The sequence below is a fragment of the Cydia amplana genome, chromosome 24 (genome assembly GCF_948474715.1).
Source record: "Cydia amplana chromosome 24, ilCydAmpl1.1, whole genome shotgun sequence".
Lineage (NCBI taxonomy): Eukaryota > Metazoa > Arthropoda > Insecta > Lepidoptera > Tortricidae > Cydia > Cydia amplana.
Genome location: NC_086092.1, coordinates 63786 through 77055, shown reverse-complemented (window position 1 = coordinate 77055; position 13270 = coordinate 63786). Strand labels below are relative to the sequence as shown.

Genomic DNA, 13270 nt, shown 5'->3' with positions numbered 1-13270 from the left:
GGGGAGCGATAAATACCTAACACACTAAAATTGTTTCTTACTTGTATCAGCAAGCAATCTGCTTCCTCGAACGCCGGCTCTGTGACTACAGGGGACCAGGAGGTATTGACGTAGATAACTACGCCACCTGCTTTATTCAATTGTTTGAGTGTCCTGTAAGCCTGAAAACCGTCTATCTGGGGAATAATGGTGCCATCTTGAAGCCAGCATTCAGTCAGAACTATAATATCGACCGTCATTTTCACTCTCAGCAAGGCTAGTAGAAATTGATCGAAATTCTTTTGTAAGCTTCTAATGTTAAAGGTGATGACTTTTAAGTTAAAGTTGTTGGCAATGTGTAACTTACATGACTCAGCTCGTTCGGTAGTATGACAGGGTGTTTCATCAGCATCCAGATCCAGTAGCATATTTATGTCAAGTATATTTATGACGCACGTGCTTGAAATGGTTTATGTATCGTAGGTGACCCTGTCTATGAGATTGAGAGGATTTAGCTGGGAGAACTGAGAGTGGAGCAATGTCAAAGCTCGGTGAGTAGTTGTTCTTATGTGTGTATAGAGTGAATGTTAGAGTGACATGTTTAGTGTGTGCGTAATTAAATTCCATTACAAACAAGAGCAATATTAATAATTTACATGCAAGAGAGAACTGATGCAGTTTGAGCTTCATTCGCGGGGTCCACTGGTTAGTCGGGAGTTGGAGCGGTTTTATTAAGGATGTTGTCGATATCCTTGATAGATTTGACCGGGAAGGCTTTGGATTCCTCGCCTCTACCTTCACGCTTTTTGACAAGGATTTGGCACCACTTCGTCCAGCAGAATTTGTATCCAGCCTCCTTAAATCGAGTTCTGCATTCGCGAAAAAGCTGCCTGTTTTCACGGGTAAGTCGGTCGTTGATGTATATATTTTGCGATGGGCCTTCTATCTCCAGGTCTTTCGTTGTTAACCGTCGAGATTTGGCTGTAGAATAGAACTGATCTCGCGTCTGGCGGCGGCAAAACCTCACCACAAGAGGCCGGGGAGGATCGTTTTGTTTAGTACGTAGGGGGCCGGTTCTAGTGACGAAGTCCACATCATGATCTGCTAGCTTCATGCCAGTTAACGCTGCAACAGTTAAAAATAGATGGTGCGGGTTTTCCGCAGGTTTTTCAGTTAAACCTGATATTTCAACGTCATTTCTTAACAGTGCTTGAGACTGGATGTTCAACCGTTCTTCTAGCGTTAAATCGGTCCTCTGTGGTTGGCCGCCGTCGATCCTTGCTTCTTCTAGCACCTTAAGTCGGGCCTCGTACGTGGCAATAGTTTGGGATTGGTCTTCAACCCGGGTTCGCAACTCATCATTTGCAGTTTTTAAATTGTCGATATCCACTGCCCGCTCCTCGGCTGCAATTATTCGGGCTTCATACCTATTTAGATAATTTATTGCATAACTCGTCCATCCTGTTTTCACAGCGGGAAACTGTAAACATTGCGGCGTCAAAACCCGCCCTCAGTGATAGAATCTCGTTTCTGAGTTCCTTGATTTGTACCGTCAGCTCCGTCAGGGCTGGACTGTCTTGTGCGGCACTGGGTTGGGGGTTCGGTTCTAATGGACTGGCGGGCCGATGCTTCCGGACTGTGACGTGCTGTATTGTTCGAACCGGGGTTGATGAGTTATCCCCGCCTTTTTTCATTACACAACGGCATAAATGGCATAACCATGTTCGAATAGTATCTGGGTCTGGAGTTGCTTCTTTTAGGTTTGAACAGAAGAGACAATAAGGTTTTTTGCACTAACTGTTTCTGCAGCACATGTATTCCTGTTCCACAATTGGGTTCTGGCAGCCCGCGCAGGTCAGTTCCTCCTCATTCGACATCTTTATAGGTCCCGGTACCAATGTAATAAGCGATCGGAAAGCGACTAATCGTCGCAAGCGGACGCAATGGATCACCCCGGAGCGCGATGGCGCGCTGTCGCAGATTGGCGCAGTGGCGCGCCTCGGAGCGTGATGACGCGAGTTGGAGCCCGGAGCGCGATGGCGCGCTGTCGCGGTTTGGCGCACCGGCGCGGATCGGAGCGCAGTGGAGTGGCGCAAGTCGGAGCGCAGTGGCGCACTATGGAGCGCGATGAAACACTGTCGCGAGTAGGCGTACCGGCGCGGAACGGATCGGATTTAGCGCAACTAGTTAGTTTTAAGGTTATGTTATAGTGCTAATAAATGTTTTCTTCGTCTTCTAATTTGTATGGCGTACCAAATGGTTTGAATGCTTTGGATGCTAGCACAGATCATATAATACTAGTAGATGCTAGGTACCTGCTATACGACACTGACTTTACATACCGTTTTCGATCTACAAGCAAAAAACTGACAAAGTGCAAAAATGTATGCACACCTCCTGGGATGGAGCAAACACATAATAATTTTGTATTAGTAATTTGAATGTAATTGTAGCAATTCTTGTTTAAGTATTAATGATGTAATTTCATTTTAATAGAAATTATTAATTTTGTGTTGCGTGCCGGCGGCGTATTACCAAGTCATTATTTTGGCAAGCAAGCTGATCGATTTAACATACAATGAATACAACACACACACATTTTTGTGTTATAGAGACATGGCTTTAAAATTCTACCTGAACGAAATTGTCTTTCTTGTAGTTATGTTATTTTCCAGCATCTGGAGAGACACGGCGCGGAGCTGCTGGTGTCGGCGTGCGCCGCGAGCGACCGCAACAACGCCGCGGCGGCGCGCGTGGCGCTGGCGGCGCTGCGCGACATGCTGCCGGTGGACTGCCTGCACCCCGCAGACCTAGCCGCGGCGCACGCCGCCGCCGCCGACGCCGCGCGTGCCTCCATGCGTGCCGCGCGCACGAGCCCAGCCCGCCACGACCCTGACCCGCACCTCAAGAACCTGGACGAGGTGAGTTTTAAGCCGACCGGGGAAAATTTTACAGTTTTAAATAGAGCGGTTATAATCCAAGTTATATCTGACAGTGCTGTTTACGAACTACACATAACTAACGACGTGAAATTTTTTGTATGAAAACTTGCAACTTTAAATGCATTTTTTAGCGAAACCACTGCACTCTAAATTGAAGTCAAAATCAGTCCATCGGCTCAATTTTTTGCAAGCATTCCAATGGTACTATGGTACCCGACACGATTCATACAAATAAAAAATATTTTCAGCTGACCCCTTTCAACCCCCAAATTTTCCCCTAAAATAATAAGTAAGCGGTTTTGACTCATTAGTGCATGCTAAGGCCTCGTCACACAGGCGCATTTTGCGAGCGGAGCGTGAGCGGGGCGCGATGAGAGCGGCGCGGGCGGCGCTGGCGCCCCGCCCGCATCGCGCCTTGAGGACGCCGGCAGAACGCGCGCGTCGTGCCAACGTCACGCTCGCGGCCCGCCAGCGCCGCGCTCACAACCCAAACCGTTCGCAACGTGCGCTGTGTTGTGTGTGCCTGCGTGGGCGCGATCAAAGCAGGGGAAGCGCGCGGCGCGCCGGCGGGGCGCTGCCGCCACGCGCAGATCGCGCGCGCGAGGCGCTCGCGTCGCGCCCACCCCGCTCACACCCCGCCAGCAAAACCCGCCTGTGTGACGGAGCCTTTAGTACTGGTTAATTGCTATAATTGTTCCAAATTTTAGCTATCTACGTCAAACGGTTTCTGAGAAAAACACATTTAACTGATTTGCAAGACCGATGTGATCCCATAAGTGTACCGCGAACAAAGTTTGTGCGGTACACTAAAAGCTGGAGTTTTATGGAGTGAGGGGCAAAACTTACGGTCTCTTACGTAACTATCTTGAAAACCGTAACCAATACGTAACTCTTCTCTTTCCGAACAGACTCTACCTAATTTAGAACCTTTAAGAATTAAGACCGATCAAATATAAATTTACCTAAGTCAAGTCGTATCGCTCGCTGCCGATCATTTCTGTTAAGACACATTTTCTTATATAAAGCTCTCAGTGAGCCTCATATTTGTTTACAGCGGATCACAGTGATCCTTCGTAATCACGAGAGTCAGAACGCGATGAAGAACAAACAGGCGGTATCCGCCGCACAGCAACTGTACGAGGCGAGCATGGAGGAGCTGGGCGAGCGCTGCCTGCACCCGGCGAGCCTGGCCTGCAGGCACGAGCCCGCCGTGCAGAGCGCCGTCGCCGAGCTGACCCGCCGCCGCCCAGGACCTCACGCCGCCGACTACTCTGACACCTTTGGAAAACAGCTCGAAAAGGTACCTTCGATGCTATAAAAATCGTCATTACACATTATTAACAAACGATTCAATCCAAACTCGACTCACTCACTGTACTTAATACTTATCTTCAAGGTACCTGTGCTTTGTGAATGGTGAATTGGTGATAGATTATGCCAATAATGCTCAAAACATAATAACCATTAAAACAAACAAATCACTACATAGCATAAAACAAAGTCGCTTTAAAACTACGCAACGGATTTTGATGCGGTTTCTAGGGTTCCGTACCTCAACAGGAAAAAAAATTCTCGAATACTACTGGACCTATTAAGTTGAAATTTGGTGCACATATGTAAATTACTGACCCAAAGACGAAAATGTAACGTAAACAAATGAATTTTAAACATGGAGGCCACTTTTGGGGGGTAAATGAGAAAGTTAAAAATTTAAGTTTTTTAAACTATATCGTGTTATATATCAAATGAAAGAGCTCATTTTGAGAATTTCAAATATAGTTTTTTTTTTATAATTATAAAATATATAAGTTAGAAGTTAATTAAAACAATTGCCAAATAATTTCCATTCCCCCCCTTTATTTCCGAAACTACTGGGTCTAAAATGTTGAAAAAATACACAAAATAGTTCTTTACCTATAGATGACAGGAAAACCTATTAGAAATGTGCAGTCAAGCGTGGAACCCTTGGAATGCGAGTCCGACTCGCACTTGGCCGGTTTTTTAATTTATAGAGGGGTTATTCTTAAATTGTGCCCAGAATTTTTTTTTCATAAAAGTTTTTATTTTTGACATATTGTTACATATATCAAAAGAACATACAAAAAGCAATTTTTCGATGCATATGGTCAAGCTTAATACCCTCAGGAAAGGTAAATAAAATTAGTACGTAAACACGGTTGTGACAAAGTGTACCTCAGTCGTGACATTTCGGCATTTTGGCGGCCAACTCCACTATTTTGATTTACATAATTATTTTAACATAGCCTAAATTACTACCATGACTACGACAAACCTAGTGACAGCTTACACGTTAAAATCCGTCAAACTATAGCTAGGCTGTAGAGCGTGACAAAGAAGTGGATCGCGAAAAACATTTTTCTGCTTTGGCAGTCGGGCAATAATTAGCAAATGATCTATAGCTAATAAAAATCCATTTCTAAACAGTACATATGCCCCTAAATTAATCTTACGAATTAAGAATTTCACGACCACGTGTCTAGATATGTCACAAACGTGGACTTAAAAGTCCGTGGCGGTGACAGATTTTTAGGCCACAGTCGTGACAATTTGTAACATATGTTCGGTATTAACTAAAAAGCGGCCAAGTGCGAGTCGGACTCGCCCATGAAGGGTTCCGTATTTAGGGGATTTAATTTGACGTATTAAAAAAAACTACTTACTAGATTTCGTTCAAACCAATTTTCGGTGGAAGTTTGCATGGTAATGTACATCATATATTTTTTTAGTTTTATCATTCTCTTATTTTAGAAGTTACAGGGGGGGGGGACACACATTTTACCACTTTGGAAGTGTCTCTCGCGCAAACTATTCAGTTTAGAAAAAAATGATATTAGAAACCTCAATATCATTTTTGAAGACCTATCCATAGATACCCCACACGTATGGATTTTATGAAAAAAAAATTTTTGAGTTTCAGTTCTAAGTATGGGGAACACCCAAAATTTATTGTTTTTTTTCTATTTTTGTATGAGAATCTTAATGTGGTTCACAGAATACATCTACTTACCAAGTTTCAAGTTGAAACTTGGTAAGTAGATGTATTCTGTGAACAATTGAAACTTTCAACAGTATAGTTCTTATAGTTTCGGAAAAAAGTATCTGTGACATACGGACGGACAGACAGACGGACAGACGGACAGACAGATAGACAGACAGACATGACGAATCCATAAGGGTTCCGTTTTTTGCCATTTGGCTACGGAACCCTAAAAATTACTTTTGATTTTGAAAATGTTAAATATTAGCGTAATCTTCAATATTTGACGTATTTCTTATGTTACAAACAATAGCGTGAAACTGGTACTTATTTTTAAATTTCAAACACGGCGGTGACACGTTAAGGTTGACCGTTTTTACAAATTAACACAAATAAATAATTTTCGTCAAAACTTCTCCCATCAGCCATTTGCAAATCTGACAACAACACAGTGTTGCTGTTCTTAAAAAACTTTAACACTTAATGATTTTTTCTTTTTGCCCGAAATTAATATATGTATCACATAATTGTTTGCCGTTTCTAGGAAAAATAGTAAAAAAAATATATCATCGATTTTCACTGCGAAATCAGTGTTAAATGTTGCATAGGCTAAATCATATTTTTGGAAATATATAGATATTAGTAAAGGGTGGTAACCTGTAAACCTATGAAACTAAGGAAAATGTACCCGGCTGGTTACATAATACCTAGGGATGTAATAAAGGAAAGAAAACACACACACAATCTTAACTACCATCAGAAAGGTACACTATTTATGATGTTCCTATGATAAAGTTTGTAAATATAAAATCATTACAAACGCCGAAAAATCTGCCCAAAATCACATACTAAAAATCATCAACTTCCAAGTTTTTCCAAGTTTCCCGACATTTCGTCTATAAACAAATGTAATTTTTATAAATTAAAATACTGCGTAAATTTATGTAATAATTCGGAAAATTTATTAGTTTTACTATTGAAATAATATATAGGAACAAATAGAATTTGTTTAACCCTTAATCTGTGAGCTGTCTAATGCTTTGTAGACATTTGGCAACACTATGCATTTAAGGGTTAAATAGGCTGCCAGTAGTAAAGATAATTTTCTACCGAGTACCGCGTGTTTATATTACCACGCGCGGCGGTGACACGAAAACTGATCACAAAATGTATGTTGGTTAAAATTATACAAAATCATTATATGTATATCCATTAAATTTTTAAACAGTGTTATAGAACAGAGATTAGTGTTTTATATTTGATATAAATTCTTTCAAAATCACTTCATATTTTCTCAAAAAAAAATTAAATTGTCACAAAATCCGGGGAAGTCACACTACACGGTCCGTGACATTTCTAAATTGTATTTTTTTTTTATATGTATTTAATACTCTTAGGACAATAAATTTAGGTTGACATAAAACTAGAGGTAAATTGCTAATTATATTGATAACTTATTTTCTTAAAAATACAATACATGCTATTCTTACATGTAACACAAAAAAGACATTAGAATAAAAATTACCCAGAGTGATTGAAGAGGAAGGTCTATGTATAATTTGTTAACACGCGGGAAGCCGGGGCGGGTCGCTAATAAATTATAATGTTAGGTTTGGCCGCTAACTTCACAACTTTAGCGGCCAGGATTTTATTACAAAAGTTTTTTTTTATGGTTCCGTACCTCAAAGGAAAAAAACGGAACCCTAATAGGATCACTCGTCTGTCTGTCCGTCCGTCTGTCACAGCCTATTTTCTCCAAAACTACTGGACCAATTAAGTTAAAATTTGGCACACATATGTAAGTTTGTGACCCAAAGATGGACGTGTAACGTAAATAAATGAATTTTAAATATGGAGGCCATTTTTGGGGGGTAAATGAGAAAAATTAAAAATAAAGTTCAAAATCTAACTATATCGTGTTACATATCAAATGAAAGAGCTCATTGTAAGAATCTCAAATATATTTTTTTATAATTTTAGGGTTAATAGTTTAGCAGTTATTCAAGAAAATAGGCAAAAAATTACCTTCCCCCCTTCTCTCCGAAACTACTGGGTCTAAATTAAAAAAAAAATACACAAAATAGTTCTTTACCTATAGATGACAGGAAAACCTATTAGAAATGTGCAGTCAAGCGTGAGTCAGACTTAATGTAACCTTTGGAACGCGAGTCCGACTCGCACTTGGCCGGTTTTTTATTTTTCTAATTGATTAGGTCATTTTTAGGGTTCCGTACCCAAAGGGTAAAAACGGGATGTTTTTTTGTAAATCTGCCTGCAAAATGCCCTCTTGAGTGCGGTATTTGGTAATAAATAATAATTATTGCAGTGGATTGAAGACCGTTATGATGCATACGTGCATACGAACACCCGCAACAACGAATCCGCGGTGGAGGAAGCGTACGCCGTATTCTGCGCGCACATGGACAAGCTCGGCATAGTGCAGCTCTCCGCCGCCGATCTGGCCCAACAACTCGCCGACGGCGAGGCCGCCGCTAAAGCAGCATTCAAGAGCAAGAGACTGTCGGAGAGTTCATTCGGCGTTGATGACCTGTTCTTCAACCAACTGGAACAGGTACCTACTGAATAAGCGCGATTATAAAAGGATGTAGCGATAAAACAAGCCAAGAATACTATAAGTACTTAATAAAAGAAATCATCTTTACAATCTTACATAATACATCAAGCCTCACCCCACTTTATGCTCAATAAGCATACGTACACTGGTTTGACCTACCACCCAAGTAGCACAGATAGCTCTATAACTACTTACTCACTCTTAGTTCTATCTAACGCTCTGTGCGTATAAAGACACTTATAAGAGCACACTCGTGGTCCTACAGCTGTAAAATAGAACTCAGTGATATTTGGGTCAAACAGATTACTATGTTATCGTCTTTCCTGTAGACATACACAAGAGTTAAGGGCTATAAAGGTTAATTTTCTTATTTAACCCTTATCCACGTGAAAAGGTCCTCCTTTTATTTAGAGAACTATGATAAAATCATTACTTACATGCCCACAAGCTGTTAACTATTGCCCACAGGAGAGAAAAATGTACAGTTCGCGCGAACACACTAGTTTTCTCTCCTGTGGGCAATAATAGTTAACAGCTTGTGGGCATGTAAGTAATGATTTTATCATAGTTCTCTAAATAAAAGGAGGACCTTTTCACGTGGATAAGGGTTAAATAAGAAAATTAACCTTTATAGCCCTTAACTCTTGTGTATGTCTACAGGAAAGACGATAACACAGTAATCTGTTTGACCCATTTATATAACTTAGGGCTGATTAAAAGATGCATTACGGCTATGAAAACTACCATTAATACGCAAAGAGTGATATAAAGGTATATTTGCTACGACCCTATACAGCTTTAAGGGTTATCAAATGCTTTAACCGTAATAAGGTCTTGTAATGTGGTGAATGTCCACTTTTAGTGTTTAGCAGTAACGCTTTGGTTTACTGCGACATAAACGCATATTGCTTGTGTCAGCGCAACCTAACGTGTATAAAACAATAGGCATTTAGAGAATAAACGTTCAGAATGTTCTTATACTAGCACACATAAGGTGTTTGACTTCCACTAACTCCTCACCCGACTCTGCTCGTCAATTTACTTACCATAGAAGAAACTTATAATATCTGAGTCTGTTTAGTGGATAAAATTACGCCATGTGCTGTATAAGGCGGCATTAATTTAAATGAATACTGATTATTTACGTAACGCACTAAAATTTTCTTAGATAATGTTATATAATGTCAATAAACTTGCATTCCCAAACATTTTCTCGCATTAATATATGTATAAAAGATCATGTACTAACATTTAACTAAACACTTTAACAAAATGACTTATGCAGTCGTTGCCCTTAACGTTTTTGCTCCAATATAAATATGTTCACCTCTACGTTCGTCGTCACTATAATACTAAATAATAGCTACCTTTTAAGGCAGAGGTGTAAAAGTATATTATTAATTATCTTTTATTCAGCCCAACGTCAATCTTTCCCGGTATTAGGGCACACATGTGACATATTAGCTGAATAAAGGGTAACTGGTGGTCTCTTATCCAGTCAATATACACCTCTTATAACTCCTGGTACCCCTTATAATTCCGTTAAATGGCTGCTACAACGCTCTTAAGTAGCTATGTGAACTTAAGGCTGCCTAAATTTGTGCCCATTTAAGAGTTATAAAAGCTGAAAATGTGCAAATTCAGCTCTTATGCAGCTTTTATATTCAGCTTCAAGCGTATTCGTACTTCATTATTCGGCTACTATACAAGCTATTTGTGCTACTTGGGCAGCGACGGGTAGCACGGTCGCATTTTTATCGCTTGTCACCATGCCCGTCACGTTCTAACAAGTATGTAAGTGCGAAAGTGACGGGCATAGTAACCGGCGATCAAAATGGAACCATGCTGCGCCCGCAGGTTTTTGAAATATGTAGTTATAATTATAAGTCGATGTCGATAAAATTATTACCTAGTGTTCCATACAAAACTTTGTTCACGGAACACCCATAAGGGATCACTTCGGTCTTGCAAATCGGTTAAATGCGTTTTTCTCAGAGACCGTTTTCCGTTTAACCTAAAATTTTGAATAGTTATAGCAATTTATTTTATTTATTTATTTAAGCTTTATTTATCCCTTAAAATGACTTAATAATTATAGGATTAAACGAACTTACCTGAAGTGAAGTTCAATCCTGATTATATGAAGTATTTATTTCTGGATAATTAACATAAATTGCTTATTATATGTCACATAAATGCACAGAGTATACCCAGTCACTATAACGACCTCCTAGACACTTTAACTTCTTGCAATGTTCATGCCACCCTCGTTTCTGAATCCTGGTTCAAACCTAGTCTTCCCTCCACTTCCTACGGCCTTCCCGGCTACGTGTTACTGAGGAATGACCGTACAGGCAAAGGTGGCGGCGGTGTTGCCATCTACCTCCGCAGTGAGATTTCCTTTAAAATTATTTCTTCATCCCCGTCTCATTATTCAGGTTCCTTAGAACACCTGTTCTTGGAAGTAAATGTCGGGGGTACTAAGGCAGCTCTTGGAGTTGTCTATTGTCCTCCCACCATTGATTACTTTGATGCTCTAGATACTGTTCTCTCTTCTCTTAGCACTGAGTATACACATCAAATAATCATGGGTGACTTTAACACCGACCTTTTGAAGGACAACCGTAGGACACGTAGATTACACTTAGTTTTAGAAGCGGCTGATCTAAAAGTGCTTCCTCTCGAACCAACTCACCACAATGTTGACGCGTCAGACTCCTGGCTGGATCTTATCTGTATTTCATCTGTTGAACATGTCAAACAATGCGGTCAATTACTGGCCCCGGGTTTTTCACGTCATGATTTAATATTTTTGGGCTACCAGATCAGGCCTCCAAAACCACCTTGCACTTATTTAAGACTCCGCAGCTTTGCGAGGCTTGACATGGATGCTTTACGGGAAAGTGCACGTAGAGAAGATTGGTCGGGGGTGCTGTTAGCACAGTCAGTGGACGAGGCGGTAGTGTCATTAAGTAATAGTATCCTTAAGTTATATGATGCTCATGCGCCTATTCGTTCAGTAAGACTGAAGCGCCCTCCCGCGCCTTGGATTAGGAATGGGGTTCGCATGGCCATGACTAGGCGGGATAGGGCATTCCGAAAATATAAGCGGGATCGTTCCGAGGAAAATTGGCACCTGTTTAAGATTGCAAGGAATCGGTGTAATCAGGTGGTGAGAGCAGCGAAGCGGAAACATATCTTCAAAAACATCGTTCCATCATCGCCTAAGGAAACTTGGAAATTTTTGAATTCTATCGGTGTTGGTAAAAAACAGAGTCTGCAGGCCATGTCCTTCTCCACTTTTTCTCTAAATGACCTGAACTCCCACTTTTCTAAATCGACCATATTAGATCCTGTCACTAAATCTCATAGTCTCTCTCTCATTTCCGCCCTGCCCTGCCCCTCTAATACAATTTTCTCGTTTACCTTGGCCACTGATGATGAGGTTGCTAAAGTTATTAGCTCTATTAAGTCCAATGCTGTTGGCCACGACGAGGTTAGTAGACTTATGTTAACATGTATCTTGGAATGTATTCTCCCAATTATAACCCACGTTATAAACTTCTCACTTTCAACTGGGGTTTTTCCGTCGTTGTGGCGTAAAGCACATGTCATTCCTTTACCAAAAGTTTCTAATCCCAGTTCATTAAAAGATTTCCGTCCCATCTCTATTCTCCCTTTTTTGTCGAAAGTCTTGGAAGCTATTGTACACAAACAATTATCAGCTCATATCTACTCCAACCTTGTTCTCACTCCATTTCAATCAGGTTTTCGTCCAGGCCACAGCACTACCACGGCATTGCTTAAGATAGTTGAGGATGTGGGGCTAGCTATGGAATCTACGCAGCTGACGGTTTTGGTACTGATTGACTTTTCAAACGCATTCAATGCAGTCAACCATGACCTCTTGTTAGCCGCATTGAACCACTTAAATATCACGTCATCAACGGCTAAATGGTTCGCCTCATATCTTCGAGATCGACGTCAGATGGTTCGCGTGGACAGTTCCTCTTTTTCCGACTGGTGTGACCTCACGTCCGGTGTTCCGCAGGGCGGCATACTCTCTCCTCTTCTTTTTTCCGTTTTTATTAACCTAATTGCATCTCATATCGCATGCTCTTACCATCTTTACGCAGATGACCTGCAATTGTACACCCACAGTAGCATTAACGATCTGAATTGTGCCATAGCAAAAATTAACGAGGATTTGAATCGCATCTCTGTTTGGTCCCGTTGTTTCGGCATTTCTGTAAATCCGTCCAAATGCCAGGCGATTGTACTGGGTAGCCCCCGTTTACTCGCCGTAGCTGACCTCACTCACTTGTCTCCTATCGTGTACGAAGACATACCTGTGCCGCTGTCATCGCAAGTGAGAAACCTGGGGTTGATTCTTGACAGCGGCCTGACTTGGGAACCGCAGGTGTCTGACGTATGTCGTCGGGTCACTAACACTCTTAGAGCCCTATACCGGCTTAAAAATTTCCTTCCGACTGGCACCAAGGTTCTCCTTGTTCAGGCTCTTGTGTTACCTATTGTAGACTATGCTGATGTGTGTTACGCGAATATCACAGAAGTCTCTCTGAGCAAACTAGATCGCCTTCTTAATAACAGCATCAGATTTATTTTCGGACTCCGTAAATATGACCACATATCTGCATATCGCCGTCGACTTAACTGGCTTCCTATTCGTGAACGGAGGTCCTTACGTATTCTGTGCACACTATACACTCTCTTATTTGATCCAAATGCGCCAGACTATCTTAGATACAAATTTCA

At 41.1% G+C, this 13270-nt stretch overlaps 1 protein-coding gene across 1 annotated transcript; it reads right to left on the bottom strand.

The window, feature by feature from the left end:
* Positions 1 to 685: 685 nt before the first annotated feature.
* LOC134658976 (uncharacterized) lies at positions 686 to 1856 on the bottom strand. Its single transcript, XM_063514582.1, has 2 exons — positions 1778 to 1856; positions 686 to 1383 (listed from the first exon to the last, which is right to left on the bottom strand). Exons 1-2 carry the CDS (start codon positions 1854 to 1856, stop codon positions 686 to 688), a joined length of 777 nt encoding a protein of 258 aa, XP_063370652.1.
* Positions 1857 to 13270: the final 11414 nt, after the last annotated feature.